Source organism: Phyllostomus discolor, chromosome 4 (genome assembly GCF_004126475.2).
Source record: "Phyllostomus discolor isolate MPI-MPIP mPhyDis1 chromosome 4, mPhyDis1.pri.v3, whole genome shotgun sequence".
Lineage (NCBI taxonomy): Eukaryota > Metazoa > Chordata > Mammalia > Chiroptera > Phyllostomidae > Phyllostomus > Phyllostomus discolor.
In genome coordinates, this window is record NC_040906.2 from 44,976,125 (window position 1) to 44,996,915 (window position 20,791).

Below are 20,791 nucleotides of genomic sequence, written 5' to 3' on the forward strand. Positions count from 1 at the left end.
TTTACATCTACTATTAAGCAGTACAAATTATTAGATAAATTAATAATTTTATAAGTTTAAAAAAACCAATGGATTCTATCAAGAAGGAAAGTACTGAAGAAGGAAGACATCCGTAGCATCAAATGGAAATCTAGAAAGTGATAGCATGCTTTCGTCAAACATTTTATATTTTTCCCATAAATAAGACTATTTCTATTGATTCTTAGATATGGAAGGTAGTGAAGCAGATAGGAGGTAATTAAAAGTATAAATCTCAGGAGCTTGGGAAGGTGATTCTCTGCTTTGTAGACAGAGATGACAAAATGATGAACATTTTTTGCTTCAATGTGACAGAAATATAGCGTGGTTACAGGGAGTGGGAACACACCACACTGAAAGCTTTCTTCAGTAGCTGCTGTATAACAAAGGTCTTAAAAAGTTTAGTCATGTTTTCTTGAAGTTAGTTACTTATTAAATTAAAAGAAAAAAAACTTGCTCCAAAGCAGCACTTTATATTACAAAAAGTTCTTAGACATACCTTATTTGAAAGGGGTATTTGGATAATTTAGGGCTGATTTTAAATTCATCACTGAAAGGGAAGACTAAGATAAAAGAGAAGTTTTTTAAATGTGAGCTTTAGGACTTAAAAAACTCATCAGATCCTGTGTTTAACTAATGGGGAAATTATACTATACATTTCAGTATTTCTCTGACTTTTCTTAAAATGTATAGATGTTTCACATGAAATGTTACTCTAGCTATTTATATGTGTTTAACATATTCAAAATTAGCATGATCAGCCTAATATGTTATTCTGAAGAACAGTAAATATGAATATCACAAAGACAGTACCTGAATCCATCCCCACACGCGAGCAAAACCATTAGGCATCCACAGCGCACCATGGCTGCTGCAAACTCTGGTACATTTCCACTCAGTACAGCTTTGCTGATCAGACATTAACAACACCTTTAAAAAATACGGTGGGTCATCTTTTTTCCTGTGTAAAATTCCATACCTCTTGTAGGGGGAAGTAAAAGATTCCTGAAAGGATTTTCAAGTCATTTTGTTGGTTGTTTTGTCATCTACAAGTTGCCTTGCCACTTAGGGGTTAGGGAAAAACTGTTGAAAGCTTGTGAGTTTTCCCTCTTTGCTTGCTATGCACTGCTTTAGTTAAGACTGGTTGTGGAATCCTTACCAATCAGATGAAGTTTCACTCAATTTTTGTGATTTAGGATTCTTTAGCTAAACATTTATTCAACATATAATCTGATATCAGGTAGAATTTCTAGGCTGAACACTTTTAGGTTCCCTAACTGATTAGCTGCTGGTTTAAAGTTTATGTTCAGGCTTTATTTAGGACATGTTTGCTTTCCCATAGCTTGTCTTCTGTTTGCTTCAGTGAACAGTTGACTATAATTTTCATAACCTTTCCAACAAGGAAAAAAGGTATTACATACACAAGACAGAAGCAAAACAAAACAAAGCAAAAACCCTTCATGCAACAAAAGTAGTCTTGTCTATTCCATTGCTTTCAAACAAGTGGCTGATTTCATATAGTACAGAACAACCTGCAAAAGACAGTTCAGGTACTTCTGTGTCTCAAGCAGTTCTTTGAATGGAGTGACAGCATTTACCCTGGAGGCGAAAGAACTTTAGATATGGTGGGTCAGCGTAAAGAGCAGTTTTGGGGGAAAACTGGAAGGGCCGTAAGAAACTCAGTGACACATGGCTGGGGAGGGGTTTGAGGATAGCATATGAGGAAGTATTCTCACCAGTTTTAAAATTTCAAGCTAGAAAGACTTTGTAGGAAAATAGTGTTGCTGGTTAACGTGAGCTCTTCAAGGAGAGCAAAGAAGCAGTGAAGCTGACCAGAGACTGAAGAGTGTCCAACTAGCTCCTGCCAAGAAAGGAAGAGTCAAGAAATGTAAGAGAACTTCCCTACTCTCACAGACCTGGTAATCTCCCTAGGGAAATAAAACTAATACACTTAGGAACACTGCTGAACTATATGATGTTAATTAACTAAAGGGTAATATCAGTTTAGGAAAGGAGACAGCACACAAGCTAGAATAACAATCACAAGTGGAAAGCTAGTCTCAATGGGTGCCTGTTCTTTCCTTCTGCCAGGCTCTAAACTAGACGCTTTCCACATACATGCGTTATCGCTGTATTTTCAGAGATTTGTGAAAGAAGTGAAACCAGGGGAGAGGCTTAAGAGATGATCAGGATCTGAAGGAGGGAAAATTGAGGAATTATTAAAAACTAGAGCTAAAATAGATAGGGCTCCTTTGAGGATGTTGTCTGTGGCTAGGCTGCAAGGAGGTCCATGAACTCCCCAAAATTATACAAAAAATTGCCTGTCTGCACATGATCAATTAAGATGATCATGGACTCATGATCTCTTATAGGTGACTGAATCTTCTCTCCAAGAGAATATTCCACAGCTCCATTGGCGACATTTCAGGATTTAGTCATTTTTAGTAATGAATATTACATCTTACCTAAATCTTAGAGAGAGAAAGAGGGAGGGAGGGAGGAAGGGGAGGAAGGGAAGGAAGGAAGGAAGGAAGGAAGGAAGGAAGGAAGGAAGGAAGGAAGGAAGGAAGGAAGGAAGGAAGGAAGGAAGGAAGGAAAAAGGGGAGAGAAAAGAGAAAAACCCTGTACATTTTTGTCACTTTAGTTCTGTCTTCTAGGGTACATGGAGAGCAAATGTTGTGTTCACTGCTCAGAAAATAGATCTGGTGAACAAGGACTCCCCAGAATACATCACTTTGTTAAGGTTCTGCTTTGGGGAGGCAGATAATATGATTTAATTCTTATTAATTTGTGTTTTCTTCAGATGTAAAGTATATTTTACCTCTCACAAATAACGATTGTATTACTGTATCAGTGATATTCCTAACATATCTGTCTCCTAAACTAAATCATTTTTAACATCTCTTCCAGAAGACAAAATCACTCTCAGAAAAAGTGTGAAATTACATGAATAATAATAATAACCAGATAAGAAACTTAGATACTGTTTTAAGATTTGAATATATTAATACTTAATATTATAATACAAAAAAGGAAAAGAGTAAAGGCTAAATCCTTTTGATTATGTTAATATATTTGTAAATGAGAAAAAACTTAAACCCACATATTAATCTATTGCAATAATGAATAATATTATAGTAACAAATAAGTGAATTTTAATAAAATCAAAATTATATGTAAGATACAATTTACATATCTATTAAATTATACCACTGATATTTTATTTTCTTCTCTGTTCCTTAGTTTAAAAGCACATAATAACTTACAAAGAAGCATAAATATTCATTTGAAAGATATTAACCAAAGTCAGTGGAATATGTTATACATTAAGTTAAAATTTATATTTACCAATCAAGAATAATATACCTCACAGTTGTCACTGTCTCACTCTTAACTTTCAAACATAAACAAAAATTCTAAGCAGTCATGTATTTAAAATAAGAGAATTGCTCTGACTGGTGTAGCTCAGTTAGTTGGGCATCATCCCACAAAGTGAAAGGTCATGGATTCAATTCCCTGTAAGGGCACATGCCTGGGTTGCAGGTTCAGTCCCCAGTCAGGGCACATACAAGAGGCAACCAATCATTGTTTATCTCTCACATCAATGTTTCTCTTCCTCTCTCCCTCCCTTCCCATCTCTCTAAAAATAAATAAATAAACTCTTTAAAATGAGAGAATTGAAATATCTCAAGTTTTTGACTCTACAGCCACTATGCTAACATTGCTTATTGCAAATCCACAGTTGAAATTCTAGAATATGAGTGACACAGAGTTTGAAAACTGGAACTGTATCTGAAACTAGCTTAAATGATTCTTAACCACTAGGAACTTATTTTTGAGTGTGTAGCAGAGTCATTGTGGATTGGGAGTTTGATGATATAACTGCATGTTCTCTCTATTAGTTTTCATGTGGTTAATTAAAAGATAAGTAACAAAAATATGCTAATTCTAAGTTTACCTATGTTATTAAAATTCCACTGCAAGCACAGCAATTGTTTAGAACTTAGACCAAAAATTTTTTTCAAGAAGTATTTTATTACAGACCTTAGAATTGCCAGATCATAGTGATAATAAAAAGCAGACTGGTATTTAGTCAGTTTTATTGTTTTTAACTCACAGAGGCAGACAGTACACCCTCTTATTTCCTGAAGGTGGACTGCCCCAACGTCGCTATACCACTGACACTCGTAAATATTTTTAACAGAATTCTAATTCTGCTGTAAGTGTGTGTTGCATTTAGCATGGGAGATGTGTAGTGCTGACTTATACTCACAATCACAAAATAGTTTCCTTTTTGTCTTCGATAACGCCTACTGAGTGTTCTCTGAAATGTAGCTTTCATTATCTCTGAACTGTGAGCTTGAAATGATTAGCTGCTTTTTGCTCTGGAAAGATATAACATTCAATATTTTTTGAGAGACACCTATGGAATCCTTTTATGTGATGATTTGTTTATGTCATGAATTTTGTCAGCTTTGTCTTATATCATTTGAGAAGAATGAAAGAGTATAGATTCACTAAAGGAGTAGTTAGGTTATTTGGTACAGTTTTGTAATTTAAAATGTTTAAGGCAGCAAAATGCTCTATGTGCACTTTTAAACTAAAAATACCAATGATCTCTTTGTAAAATTCAATTTATGGATTTACACAGATGGTCATAGAAGGGGGTATTCATTTACATCTGTAAGAGTTGGAGAAATGATAGATGTCTATATTTGTAAACTGCCAGAATAGAATTACAGAATTTGCAGATGTAGATTTAAAAATACAAAGTTTGGATATCTGAAAGACGTTCTCTTCAAGCTAGTTTTCTACAGAGGTAGACATTGAATAATTGCCTTTTGTATAAATTTCCATTTTCATAAATGCAGAAAATTCCTGTTAATTTGGACTATAGTTATTAAAGATTTGTGATAATTCAGGTACAGGCTGAACTGAACTTTCCAAATTCTTTGGTCCAAATTCTTCAAAGAAAATGCAGATGAATGTTGTTGCAGAAGAGATTAAAGCATAGAGACTTAGAATACCAACAGAACCAATTTTCACAGGCTTACTTAAGTACTTTGAAGGCACTCATTAAAATATAGCAATATATAATTTAAATTAATTCTTACGTATTTTGATACCTAAGCATCTCTGGTAGCTAACAGTTATTAACTAACAACATTTCTTCAAAAATGTTCTACTTTTTTAATGTATTTTTTACCATTTCATTATATCCTTCACCCAAATTAGTCTACATTGTTAAGGTTTTTCTGAAACTATAACCATTTAGTAACATCTAATACTATTTTCTTTTTTAAAGCAAATGATGTTTTTGTGACTTGGAATTTTTCTGAAAATTTTTTGAGTCAAGTGCTTTAACTTAGGCAATATATAGAATTTATGTTTCAGGCCAACATTTTGAGTGATGATTAATCCAATGTAGTTATTTATCCATACTGATCAAATTAAGTGAATGATCAATGAATTACTTATTTGGTGTTCTGACCTGGGCAATCTTAACAGACAAGTGAGTGAACCATTGTATTTAAGAATTGTTTTTCCAATTACTGAGCAATTGGTCTGTTATAACTGATCAAGCCTCAAACCTCCCAAATCATTCCAACTTATGACCCTGACTTCAACCCACTGCTTCTAATCATAGGCAGAAAGAAGTCAGGAATCTAGAGCAGCAATTTTCAACCTTTTTCATCTCATGGCACACATAAACTAATTATTAAAAGTCTGTGGCACACCAAAAATACATACTTTTTGCCAATATGACAAAAATATGTATAATTTTGATTCATTCACACCAGATAGTTATTGTTGTGTTGGCTGTTGTTCTTTTTTTTTTTTTAAATTTGACACTCCAAGGGAAAAGAGGTCATTGCCCCTGACTAAATAATCAGGTATTTCATGTTTTAAAACTCTTGTAGCATACCAGTTGAAAATCGCTGATTGAGAGGAACTCAGTTGATTATGGCTACTCTTAATACCAAAATCTTCACTCTATTAACAGAAATCAAAATTGGGTTTCTAACCAGATAGATACATCTCTAGTCAGTTCTTACCTCTGGTCACACTGTTCGTAGACTTCAGCCACAATGGCTTCCTTTATTTCCATCCACCTGCCAAGCTCCTCCTGCCCTTCCCACTTTTGGTCTAGTCCACACTTCTCCTTCAGGCCTCACTTTAAATGTCTCTTCCTTGGAAGAGCTTTTCTAAACTTCAGTAGTCTAAACTAGTCCCGCTCCTGATAATAATTTTATAACACCCAGTGATTTTCCGCTATGAAATATATCACAGTTTGTAAAGATATCTTTATGTAACTCTGTTTGGTATCTGTTTCCAACACACACACGCACACACAGGCACATGCGAGTGTCGGCTCCATAAGAACGGGACTGAGTATGCTTTCACCATTGCTGTCTCTCTGGTGCCCAGCACAGGACATATATATTTCTTGAATAAATTGTCCTAAAAGGGATTTATTTTTTTTTAATCTTTAATTTATGACAACCCAGGGATTGACTGGGAGTTAGTGAATCTGTTCTCTACAATGAAAACTAATTTTTATATGACCTTAAAGGTCACATCCCCAGCCCTGTTTTCACAGCCACATCATTCACTCGAAGGAAATGAAGATCCTGTCTTACCAGAGTGACAAGGGACAGAGTCTCTTCTGTTTTGGATCTTCCCCTGTGGAGGCTGTTTGGACCATGGGCTTGGGGCCTGCTACAGTGGGGTAGTGGTTAAGAGCCTAATCTTTTAGTCCTGGGGTTGAATTCAGGACTTTCCATTTATGGAAGTGTGATATTGGATAATTGCTTAACTTTTCAGAGTCTTTGTAAACTTGGGCTAACGATACTTGCTTTACATGGTTTTATGATGATTAAAAGAGATGCTATCTCTTAACACAAAACACTGTGCCTGGTACTTAGCAAGTAATTAATAATAACTATTTGTCACTATTTTTATTTTTATTTTTATTTTTGAATTCAGAGTGATTTTTGTAACCTGGCATTGTGTTTGAAGTCTTTCTCGCTGCTGCGCTCTTTCTGTGGCTCTGCATTCCTCAGCTCTTTGAAGAGATGGGTGAGGCGCTGTAATTTTCCTCGGAGCAGTAGCTATAAATAAGCCCCTCATTTCACACAAACATGGCTAATACTACACTTTTTGTGCCACATTATCAAATGTTCTTCCAGGACATAAAGACCTCATATTATTTTCCAGTTACTTTATGAGATTGTGTTGAAATTACAGAAAAGTATTTTAGCATTTAAGATATTGTACTGGAGCCCTGACTGGTGTGGTTCAGTGGATTGAGTGCCGGCCTGCAAACCAAAGGGTCACCAGTTCAATTCCCAGTCCAGGCACATGCCTGGGTTTCAGGCTAGGTCCCCAGTCAGGGGTGTTCGAGAGGAAATCACACATTGATGTTTCTCTCCCTCTCTCCCTCCCTTCCCCTCGCTCTAAAAAATAAATAAAACATTTTCTAGAAAACATATTATTGTACTTCAGTAAGACTATAGTTCCTTTTTGGTAGTTGCGTGTATGCATTTTTAATTACTGTTCCTCTGGAATTTTCACTTTCCTTGACCTCTGTGTTTTATTACTCCCTGGTACATCCAGCTTTTCTGGTGGCCTCTTTTCTTTATCCTGTGCTGACTCCTCTTACCTATTAAATATAGCTGTTCCTCATCTTACCTATTAAATATAGCTATTCCTCATCTTACCCATTAAATATAGCTGTTTCTCAAGATTCCTTCTTCAAAATAGATTTTATCCCCTTTGCACTTAATTCCTCAGGAATCACATATGTCCCCAGGGTTTTATTTATCATCTTATCATGTGGTTCTCAAATGGATGGCTCCAGCTCCAGCCTTCTTCCTCAACTACCAATTTTATTTCCTGTTGTTTGTTGGGCCTCTACACTATGTATCTCTTGAGCAGTCTAAATGGATGTCCAAACTGAATTCTCATTTTTGTCTGTAAAATTTTCTCATCCTGCTATAACTGCATCTTTTTGTTAATTACTTCACCATTTTCTTTGTCATTTAGGCCTGAATCTTTTAGAGTAAACTCCAATTATTTTTTCTTCCTCTATCATTACTTTAATTCTATTGTCAAGTAATAAAGAGACTTTCTCCATTCATTAATTCATTCATTTATCTATGTAATCGGTATTTATCAAACAGAATGTTTCAGGCAGTGTGCTAAGTGCAAGATACTGAATGAAAAACAAAAATCTTACAGGTACAGCTTTAATGAAGGTTATTGTTTAGTGGGGGAGACATGCATTAATCAAATAATTACAAAAATTAATAATTTTTCTAATTGTAAAATGTTCTATGAAAGAAAGAATCCAAAAAGTTAAGATGTCGCCTAGTCTGGGACATCATGGAAAACTTCTTAAGGAAGTGTGTCTGGGCTGGGTTCTGAAGGATGAGTAGGAGTTAACTAGGAAAAGAGAAAAGGAACAGTATTTTAGGCCTGTGTAAAAGGATAGCTCAACACATCTCAGCCACACACTCTCGGTTTCTCAGAGAATAACAGAGAGACTGCTACCAAAGGAAACTAGAGGTAAGCAGGTCCAGGGAAATCAACCATGTAAGTCTTGAATATGATGAGTTTAGATTTTAAACTAAGAACAGTGAAAAGGCATTGAGTATTTTAAGCAGAGGACTGACATGATCAGCTTTTCATTTTGAAAATGTCACTCTGACCCTTTTGGGGAGAACAGCTGACAAGAGAGCAAGAGGGGCCTCTGGTGCTCACTAAGGAAGCTATTGCAGCAGTCCAGGCAAAAACGGATGGCAGTGTGGACCAGGCTGTGGTTGAGATCTAAAGAACTGGCTTGGTTAGAGAAATAAATACAAAGGTGGTAGAATCTGCAGGACTTCAGGACTGATGAATCTGGGGGTGTGGGCAGAGTGTAGCAGTGAAGTTGGTTCCTGGCTTTGGCTCTTACAGCAGATGTAGAGTGATGCCATCTGCAGAAAAGAATTGATAGAAAAAGACTAGGTAGTTTGGGCAGTAAAGCAGAGGCATGCTACCAAAAGTTTGGTTTTGAACTCACGTTTAAGGTGCTTTGAGACATCCAAGTAGATATTCTTAGTCTTGAGCTCCGAAGAGAGATCTGGAGTAGAGAAACCAGGAAATGATTGGTGCAGAGAGGGTTGGGGAAGTTGTGGTGTGGGTGAGACTGGAATAGGGAGTAGACTGGAACGTCTGGAGTGGAAAGACAAGAAGGCCTCAAGCTGAGCCTTGGAATATGTCAACATTCAGGGACTGGGCAGGGGAGGATAAGCCTGCAAATGGTTCTGACATGAAGGGACGTGAAAGAGTGTGGGAAAGAGCCTGGGAAAGAATGTTTTCCTGAGAAGTGAGGTTCTCCAGCAGGTCCAGGTGTACCTTATTGGTCAAGCAAGATGATGCATGAAAGACGTTCTCGGTTTTAGGATTTAGAGCATCGGTGTCTTCATAATGTCTGTTTGAGTGGATTGAGGCGGACTGATTAGAGAAGAGAAAATGGAAGTGTCTAAGATTAATTTAACAAGTCAGTCTGTGAAAGGGAGCAGAATAATAGGGTAGGAGTGAGTGGAGGTTGAGGAATGGTTTATTTTGGGTTGGGAAGAGCTGAGCTTGTTTAAACACTGATGATAAAGAAGTGTTGGTGGTGGGGGTTGAATATAAATATAAAAAAAGAGAAAAGATAACAGACACTTGGGAAGGCAAAAGGAGCCGTGTCTTTAGTTGGAGAGATTTGTCTTAATAGAAGGAATAGCTTCTTTTCTATAAAAACTCTGGCTTTTGGTTTATGATGCCCCTAAAATTTGAGATATGTGTGTTTAAGAATATTAGTACTCCCTGACTCACTGTGGTCAGAATCTTCTATTTACTCTCCTCTTTTTCCTTTCCTTCTAGTAGGCCTTTGCTGCTATTAGATTGTGCTAGAACCAAAGCCCTGAGTGTCTTCTCATTAACTAGGTAATCAAGCATGCTATTTGTTAACTACCATCCCACTACCTAGTATTTAAAACCTAAATAACCTGGCACTTGCCTTTCTAATCTTTTCTTCCTCTCCTACTCTATTCATGTCCACATTCACATTTTCCTAAATATAAATTGTTTTTTCTAGACATTTTTTTCTTATCACAGTCTTCTCCTCATGGGGAGTACATACCTCTTGCCTTTGAAATCCTTTTTTTATTGAAGGCCCATTTCAAAGCCTTTTCTTTTCTCCAGTGTTCATATCATTTTATATGCCTAGGGCAAGGATCCATATTTTGTTGCCTGATTTCAAGAAATATGCTTAAGAGCACACATAACTACAAAGTATTCATAATTACAAATTAGGGTATAGAGACTAATTAGTAAAAATTGTAATGTCTGCTTTAATTCAATTAAAGTACTAAAAAAATTTTCTAATTGTGAAAGAAGAAAATAAGTATTTAAAGTATCTAATGCCTATTTTTACACCATGGGTGACAGAGCAACTTTGGAAGCAACACACATATCCACAATGAGGTACTGTTGAAATAAATTGTGGTTCATTCATATAATGAAATAAATATACACAGCCGTTTAAAAAGTAAAAAAACTTTCTAATTACTCATTTTTAAAAATCTCTAAGATATATTGCTACATAGAAAAAGCCAAATGCAGAACAACATATGTGGTATGTAGGCATTTGTCTAAAAATGAAAGAAAGGAAAAATATAGGCATTTATATATATTTGCTTGATAGGCATGTAAATTACTTCTGGCAGGATACCCAGAAAGTGACAACAACTAGTTGCTGAATCTGAAAGGTAGACCTTTCACTGTGTATACTTTTTAAACTACTTTTAAACAGTGTGATTATACTACCCAGACAATATATATATATATATCTATATAATTTGAACTTAAAAAACATAAAAGTAATGATTAGCAAATGGTTATACAAATAAAATTCTATACAAATCATAAATGATTTAAGACCAAAGATTGTAGATCTCCCAAATATTTTAACTACTGGTTAAGAAAATCATTCTTTTGAAGCCTTTCTGATCCTCCGGTGGCTTCAATTCTGAACTTTGTACACTTCAGTGCTGGTGATGGTGAAGGCCTGAGGAGTTCTACTTTGCCTCGCCCCAACCTCCTCACGGTACACATTAGCTCATTCTCCACACAGTAACCATAGTGATCATTATGTAAACAGAAGTCAGACAAGGTTCGTCCTCGGTACAAAACACTGCTGGGATTTTCCACCTACTCACAGGAGAAGTCAAAATCCTAACGCTAGACTTTTGCTGTTTCCTGGACCTGAGCTGCTCACCACCCTGGTTAACTCCTTCACTTCATTCAGGTCCCCAAGCAAAGACCCCCTCAAAAGAAAGGCTTTTCTTGATACCAAAAATGGTACACCATCCCATCATAGTCTATACTACTTACCTTTCCTTATTTTTTGTAGCACCACCAAACATATTCATAGTTATCACTGAGTACTTACTACATAAAATATATATAAATTTATATTTTATTGTTTATGTCCCCATACTAGGATGTAAAGTTTACTAGACTTGCATCCAACAACCCATAAGATGATTCCTAGAACATAATAGGTATTCAATAAATATTTGTTGAATGAGAGAATAAATGGACAGGCCCTCAGCATAAAATTCCTGCTTTTTAGATTATTCCTACTCTGTCCCATGTATATTACATTCAATTCAACTCTTATCAAGTGCGTGCCATGTGGTAGATCCTTCAGAAGACTCAAAGATGAGTAGGACAGCATTCACATTGACCATATTGTATATTATATGAACAACCATTGTCGTGACTATTACTGGTGAGTAGAACTTTTAGATAAATAACATCTCTGGAATGAAACACTGGAAGTCCACTTAGCATTTCACTGATTATGTTGAAATATTTTTGTATTTATGGGTGACTCAAAGTTATAGGCATGTTAATTTTAGTTTCGCCTCAGGTAGATCAAACTCATATGTGACATTGATCTGCAATGAAAACTTCTAGTTTAATCTGGCACTTTAGTTAAAAACATGACTCAGGTTGGTTGACTAGTATAAATGTAGTTTCTTTAGTTTCTGTTATTTATATTTGTATGTTTTGAAAGGATATTTAGTAATCTTTACATTTACATAATTCACATAATTATCAAATATCTGCTGAGTTTTAAAAATTGGTTTAGGGCTTTGGAGTAGCAGTTTTACAAAAATCTATATTGTAAAAAAAAGTTTTCAAATGAGTAATGATAAATAAATAGCACATTAAAGATATACAAAACTTTACTAAAGTCATTCTTTAACCAATTTTCTAAGCATTGCACTCCCAAAATTACTTTGCCTCCTTAAATTGTATTAAAGATATCACATATCAAATATAAGGAGACAATGGATTGAAAATTCTAATTTTAGATTTATTTTGTATCATTTATGTAAATTTCTATAATATGGAAATGGAAATAAAGATAATACCTTCCACCCTGACTAAAATTAATATGCAGAAGCCCAGGAGCCTAATTTAACTCAGAAGACTCAAATTAGTGAGCTGTAGAGTCACAGCTTTAATGCGTAGCTCTTGCACAGCACACAGTGGTGACCTGTTGTCCCACTGAAAGATAGCAATGCTCTTGATCACATTAGAAATTCAGGACATGACTTTGAAATCACTAAAACTCTGAAATAGTTGGGAATTATTAACTAAAATCTCCCAGTTTAATATAGAATGTGACAGTAACTTGAGAGTGGTAGATTATATTCGTTTTTAAATACTTTGGGGAAAATCATAAAATAAGTGATAAAATCAAGTAATTAACAAATTTGTAGTGTTTTATAATGTATTATAAAATAAAAGATGTTATCTATATGCTTCATAAAAATTCTAAGATTTAGAAGTTCAAACAGGTTGAGTTCCCAAGTGCATAATTTCTTGAGGAACATGATATATTTTAATAAATTTTAAATGCTACCATTATTTCATAATCAAGATTACTTTAGTGTAGATGGCACTAGTTTTCCTACTTTGGAAATAATCCCACTTTGGGCATAATAACTTAGAGAACCTGGCCTATCGAATCCTTCTGTGTGAAGTTCATGATTACTCCCCCTAATGATCTGGGAGAAGAATTAAAGGCATATTTCTCTAGGGTTCATTTACTTCACTTTATCTTGGTTAAACTAGTGCACATACTAGCACTTTACACACACATTTATCATTAAATTGACACAGACATTGACCTCCAATCCAGGAGACAAAGTAAACATATCTTTCCAAAAATCTGATATACTGTAAAATGAAGAAGTAAGCAGTCTTATTTCTTAGGATAAGCATGGCAGATATTTTTTGCTGAATTCTTAACTAAATTGTGATGATGTTAAAGAAATTGCATTGAATAAATTCGTTGTCTATTATCTACAATGAAAAAACCACATAAGCCCACTTCCATTAAGTTGACAGAAGGAACACTTATTTTCAAAATATAATCTCTATAATTACAGTATTCATGAATAGAATTAAAAATTAATATATTAATAGGGATAAACTTTATATATATATATATATATATATATATATATATATATATATATAACATTGCTTTTTAAAAGGATAAAATTTTTCATTACAGTCTAACTTGAAAATGAGGAGGGAACAGGAGAGAGCACAGAATAGAACAAATAAAAGAATCTGGCCCAGATCATAGATGATATAGCCAACTTCAAATAACTCTGTTTTATGCCCTGCTCTCCTCAATCTTAAATGGGAAACATAAGCTATATGTTTGTCCAGGGAAAGAATCTTAGATTGCTGAAATTCTCCTAAAATTAAAACCCCACCTTCATATAATTGAAATATAAAACTCATTGGAAAAATGAGACAAAATTTTGATCCTTTGGAACTCTACAGGAAACTATTTTATTTTTAAAAAGCACTCTTTGAAAAAAAAGTCACTTTTTGAAAAAAAAAGTCACTTTTTGCTGTGACTTTTAAACTCCATATCATTTGAAACCCAAACTTAAGTGCTTCTCTGATTTCCCATGTAAATTCTGTCATAGTGGTTAGGTCCACTCACAGTTTCCCCACGTTCTCATGTGTGAAGGACTCCCACAGGCGAACCACACACCAGGAACGTGAGAATCAAGGGTCAAATGAGTCAAATTACCTACATGGAAAATGTATATAATGTGAATGAATATATGTAAAATTCATGTATTCAAATACTGGCATTTTAAATCTGCTCCAACCCAAAAACTCTACTTCTGGGTTGTGATATTTAATAGAATCTAAATTAGGCCTGAAGAGAATTAGTAGTCTAGAGTGCACATCATTTCATTCCTAGAAGCTATAACTTTTCTCTTTAGTGATATAGAAATATTTGGAGTTGATGAGGGGTTTTTTTTTACATATACACTAGAAAGCCAGTAAATATGACACGCCATAGCCAGAACACTGCCTTGCAGGAGCCAGAGCCGCCCCGCACGCTGAATTGTGTGTCTGGGCCCCCACCCCCCAGAGAATTATGCAATGCAGTAACTCTGGATAGGCCATTGAAACCTCGAGTGTTTTATTTAGCTATAAATAAGAAATTGTATCTTTTTAAGCTAAAAACCTCATAATGGTTATGACTTTGTTTTCAACAGATCCCAGTAGATGACAATTGAGGGAAGTGAGTATCAAAGCCAGTAGTTCTTCGTGGCTGTGATTGTAGGTCTAATAATTGGGAACATCAGCAGAAAGATCTACTGGCAGGCTTTGGATGAAGTGCACCTTTTCCTGAGTGCGCCTCATGTTGTAGCTTTGGCTCTGACAGTGTGTGATCTTGTCAGTGCAACAAATACAGGCAAAGAACACTTGGATAGATAAAAATAGTCTGATGTTAAAACAAAGATTTGAGTAATTATCTAGCAATTACTCAGTAATCTCTAGTTTGTTTCTTAATAGGTTTAACTGCAGCATTCTAAATACCATGCTTCCATCTCAAACAATATGAAAGCTTCAATATAAATAATTTAATTGTGCTTTTAAGATAGGATTATAGTTTCAAGCACAGGATAAAATCAACATCTTCACAACCATCTATGCAAATGCCTACAAGTAGAACTTCTCTTTAATTTTAGAACTCTTATGTTTTTGTTTTACAGGAGGTAATTTTTGAGGTAGTGCTACATGATAAAAAGAACTCTACTCTTTCTGCATTCTAGTGGCTCTGAAAAGCAGATGTGCCTGGGGAATATTGCAGAGCTCGCAGGACTTCACTGTCCTAGCACGTTCTTTTCACTTAGCCTGAAACACCTCCCCCTTCACACAGCCACTTCAGAGCTCTGTCCCTGGAGCAGGGTCCAGCTCTCATGTCCCCTTCTCATGAAGCTTTCATGATGCCCAACAATCTGAAGAGATTTTTCTCTCTTCTGATGCCCATAAGCCTTTGCAGCCTTTTATCTCCCATTTTACCATTCCACTCTCTGCTTTGGGTTATAGTTGTTAGCATGTATGTCTTTTCTTCCAGCTACCCTTCTTACAAGTAGGGGTCTTTGCTTTTAATCTTTCACAATTTCTATCTAGCACATGGCAGGTGCTAAATAATTCTCTGTGGAATAAATAATCAGATTGTCCCCTTTTTAGTTTAGTCTGTTTTTATGCTAGTTCATTTGACATCTGTTTTATTTGGCATTTTAGTGTATAGAGTTTTTCTGAAAATTACCTGACCTCTGCTATTTTCCACATATCACTGTCTTAACACATCGAAATCTGTCTCAGAAAAAAAGATGCCAATAGTTTTAATGATGAACTTTTTTAAATAAAAGGAACAGTTCTAGTTACTTTTTGAAATGCAAGAAAGAAAGAAAGAAAGAGAGAGAAAAAGAAACAGGTTTAATTGGTAAAAAAAAAATAGTTGAGGACTTTTTCCAGTGACACTGACCTTCCCCAGACACTTTGTGAATTTCTCTACAAAGTAAACACATTTTTAACATCATGTTTCAAGATCCTAGCCACTTCTCTGAGGCACAAATTTGAAATAATAAGGTAAAAGCTAGGAAAGGGAACACAGTGAATTTTAGAATTTCTCATTACTATATTTTTATTTTTAAAGCAATATTTTATCTTATTATTTATCTTTTTTGTTTAGATCAGTTAAGTCCCAAGTGATGTAGAAGACTTGGGAAAGTGAACCACTTTAGCAACAAAGGTGGAGAGGAATGGAAGAAAGAGTTCCAGGATTTAATTTCCTGTCAGTGCCGGTCCTCTACCAGGGGGTGGTCAGGGGACTGCCGCAGCAATCTCTGAGAGGAGAACCCAGAGACCAATGGATTCTTGTGTGGAGGTCAGAATGGTGGTTTAGGCAACTCTCCAATCTGGCAATTCTTGGCAAGCAATTATTTTCGATCACTCTAGTTGGGGGCATAACAGCACTTTTGGCGGGGAAGCAGAAAGCAAGCCATTAGTGCTAGACAAATATGTGTCTGCTGATCAGTTGTTGAGGTGTAAAGTAAGTTAATTTGGTCAACCAAGTCTCTTAGAAGTGACACGAGAGCCATTGTTGATGCGTTTGATTATGTTGCCTCCTTCATGGGTTCTCTGGCTCTTGTCCTTGTTCCTTTCACTTCCCAGTTAAGGAGATTCCTAGATAATGAAGTCAGGTCAATCATGTTACTATTTAACGGTGTCTCCGTTTTACTTGAAGATTTGCCAAGGATTTAGAAGCTGTTGACACTGCGTCAGATACAGTGGTGAGGATAGCAAAGTGCTGCTACCAAGAATATCACAGGGGAATTGGAAGGAAGCCGAATGTGAGTGAAGGGCGCCTGCCCCCATCTCTGTTCCATGGTCTTCCCCAGACAGCAGCCCGTAGGAGGAGCTAAGAACCCTTGTTACACGTATCTCCCTGCCCCAGAACTCGAAGGAAAGTGGATCATGGCGACGGACAATTCTTTCCATTTTGGCATCCAGTGCAGTGTCACTTATCCCGAGTGCTAATTGATGCTGTTAACTTTCTGCGTTGATGCCAGGAAATAGTAAGGAGGAAATGACACTCTGCTTATCTTGTGCTAGGAGGTTTTATTTTGAGAACCACATGTTTCTTTAGCCAAAGGGCACGAAAGTAACATCTGACTATTTAGTGTACTTGGGAAGAGGAGGAGGTCTCCTGACATGCGGAGGTGTCCTAATACTTTATAGAAATTGTTATATACATGAAAAGTGGGACTCAGCTACTCACTGGAAGGATGAGGCTGAATGTATTATGCTAGTTTATTTCCCCACAAATTAAATAGATATTCCCTACTTACAGAAACTTCTGTTAAAATATAATCTTCATTGAGTCATTAAAAGTGTGCTTTTTTGTGTGAAATTTTTCACTTCTAATAAAACTATATGGTTTCATTAGTGTGAGTATGTATACATATAGTATGTGGGCGTATAGTTAAATAGGCATAACACAACCAAACATTTCAAACTGGAAAATGGCTTCTCTGCCTACCTGTGTGACTTGTGATAAGTTATTTAACATTTCTGTGCCCAGTTTTTATTTGTAAAGTGCTGACTGATAACCCTACTTTACAGGCTATTACAAAGATTCCATGAGGTAATACATAATAATGCATTTAGAACTATGCTTGGCAAAGATTTAATAAGATTACTCATCATTATTATTTTAACTTCACATTATCAATTTTTTAATTTTTAGTTGTATATTTTCTTAATTTGTATCAACCTAGCTAATTAGCTAGATTTAATCATTCTTCAAAGGTAATAAATAAGACTTAAAATAATGTCACACTTTTCTTCTCCATTGAGACTTTTTCCCAACTCAGCGAGTACATAATGAGAAGTCCCTGAGCAAACCAACTAAGAGCAATAAGTTGATGATGATCTAAACCAATACTTATGAAAAGACATTCAGGAAGTTAGGGACTGTGCACAGTCATACAAGTTCATTGACCTTGCAGGACCAGGGCTATATGCTAGAAAAATCACTTACATATCTTTTGTTGAAACATAAAATTATAACCTGGCTCATTCTGTGCTTTATCACTTCTACTTACCTACCTCCCTACCCACTTAAACACATACACACACGCACACACACCATCCATATTCTGCTTGCCTAGGAAATGGATAAAAACAGTAGTATGGTCATCTTCACACACAGACAGTTTTATAAGGAAAACTGATATAAAACAATTATTCAGAAGTCTTCGAATAAAAACTCATAGATAGTTTTATCATCCATTTCCCTTTTATAAGTAACCTAATATGCCCAATAAGGTATGTTTAGTGTTTTTTCATTAAATGGATGTTTATATTTTCAGGGTTTATTAAAAATGAAATCAAAGTGAATATATGTATTATTTTATTAATATGCGCATTAGTGCTCAATGCCAAAAAAATAAAATCCTTGTTCTTTAGTCAGAGGGGAATTTTCCACATCAATAAATTGACTAAATGTTTTCTTGTTTTGCTATAATTTGATTTTGTCTTTTAAAGGTTTTGAGGAGTCACTTGTCTTGATCTCTTTTCTTCCTTTTGATCTAGTATGGAAGTCACAGTTCTACCCATGCTTCTTGTATAAATGAATGTAGCAATAACTGCTGTGACTTCAGAATCACATCTGAGATCAGAAACAAAGATTGTTCCTACCCTCTTTGTAGCTTATGTCATCTATTGTTAGAACTGGAATCATCGAAATGTTGCATGAAACCCATGTAGATGACTCCAAAGCATAGTGCCATCTTCACTCACTAGCAAGTTGCTTTGTTACATCACTTGCTTTCAGAGCAGAGACCAGAAGAAAGTAGATTCAGGGCAGACAGGTTTTTAGCCAAGGGAGGAAACAAAACGCAATGGTGGAAGAAGGACTTGCCTGGGTAGGACCCCCAAAGCAGCTTGCTGCCAGTCAAATGTAATCTCAGCAGACAATGGTGGAAGGCATGGATGACAAAGTTTACTGTCATCACAGTTTTTCCCTGGCCGTGTTGTCCTCTGGTTTTCAAAGACAGGGGTCTCCTGTGTTACAGAGAATGTTTCAGTATGCAAAAGCCTCTTAGATACTGCTCTGCCACTTCATTATATGCCAAAACATAGTTAAGTGCTGAGTGGTAAATGTTTGTGTTGCCTATGATTGAATGTATTTTTTCCTGCATGATCATCCATTGTGGTGTTTGTAAGTAGCAAAAAAATGAGCCTGATTTGTTCTCCTTTGTAGAGCCAGGCCGAGGCCCACTACAAAGGAAGTAAACATGCCAAGAAGGTCAAAGCACTAGAGGCAACGAAAAACAAACCCAAAATGGTTTCTTCCAAGGACAGCGCAAAGGCTAATACCAGCTGCTCCATCACTCCAATCACAGGCAACAGCTCTGACAAATCAGGTCAATGGCACTTTTTGTTCTTTACATCTCTTGTGTTCCTCTGGTCCCCTGCCCCAGCCCCATTCTCCTCCACTCAGCTGTTGCATGTTTTCTCCATGATTTGTTTTTATAATATTAACATGTTTCCTTCGCAGGATGTTGTGTGTTTGCATGGAATCTAAACATGTGATATGTTACCATTCCATGTTGTGGAATATATACATTTAAGTATATATGTGTATGTAAATATATATATGTATATATGGCCTACTCCGTCACAGTGTGTTTAGACAAAAATCAAGAAATGGATCTAAGATACTGACTTTATTATTCCTTTCTATTCATTTTATGTTTGGTTTTTACTATAGGCTTTTTCAGTGAAGGAATTCTTCAATTTATCTACTAATAGATGTTTTTATATTCTTTTTACCACAGTGAAGGGGAATGGGGGGATAAAACAGTGAAGTTTTCTGAGGTAGTGACATTATTAAATGAATTGGAAAATGGGTTCAATAATAAAAGATTTTGATTTTTGAAGGTCTTTGTAGAGTTCCCCTCAGAATTACAAACGAACTTGAGGATTTTAGGGGACCTACCCACAAAGTAATGAATTAACTAACAGGAGAACTTTACATAATTGGAAGTGGGCTACTAGTGGGAGTACCTTTTCTGAAGAGTCCATATTTCATAGTCCCAGTGATTCATCAGTTTTTCTGAGTCAACTCAAGATGATTCAGAGAAAAGAGAAAAAATTCATTTTTCTAGCATGTATACCATAAAATTGGTTGTTTAATAGGCTGTCACACACTCACATCCGCCCCTCAGGGCCCAAGGTGGCTGAGTCATCTTGTTTCAGTGACTAGTTGAGGACCACGTCCATTAGAGGGGACTAAGAGAATGCATCCCTCTCTGTGTTCAACTGTCGTGTTAGGGGCCTCTCTGTTGTTGGAAACACACATGCAAATACTTCTCTTTGGATTCTCTTCTGCGCGTCGAGTCACTGTAAATTTTCAGGAAATGACCACAGAATACTTTCCTGTGGCTGCCCAGGGCCTTTGGAGAAGAAAAAATCCATTACTGTAAGAGGAAGCTTCAGAAAAGCCTCCTCAGACAAGGAGACTGTGTGGGAAGGGACCACTATCAATTAGGTCCCATAAATGCCAGTTCCAGAAGCTCTGCAGCCTAGAACAAGTCAGCAAAGCGACATTTGGTAACAAAGATTATTTGTTCTGTATGTTATAGAATCACTAAATATGTTATCTAATACATAGATAATAAATACTGCATTATTATATCATGCTTCTCCCTTTTTAAAGAAGAAAGCCTTTCATGTGTATTATTTAATTAATTTTTAACCCTGACCTGTCAGATGGTAGGGTCAAATATTGTCTCCAGTTTACAAAATGGCCAACTCAGTGAAGGTCTCCATTGTG

General features: G+C 35.9%; 1 protein-coding gene across 7 annotated transcripts in view; it reads left to right on the forward strand.

The window, feature by feature from the left end:
* Positions 1-20,791, forward strand: part of ZNF385B (zinc finger protein 385B) — a 364,705-nt gene that overhangs the window by 324,179 nt on the left and 19,735 nt on the right. For all 7 annotated transcript variants that reach the window (XM_028510982.2, XM_036023228.1, XM_036023229.1 and 4 more), the window contains one exon: positions 19,217-19,379. In XM_028510982.2, coding sequence (XP_028366783.1) covers positions 19,217-19,379 — 163 coding nt within the window. The remainder of the gene's footprint in view (positions 1-19,216; positions 19,380-20,791) is intronic.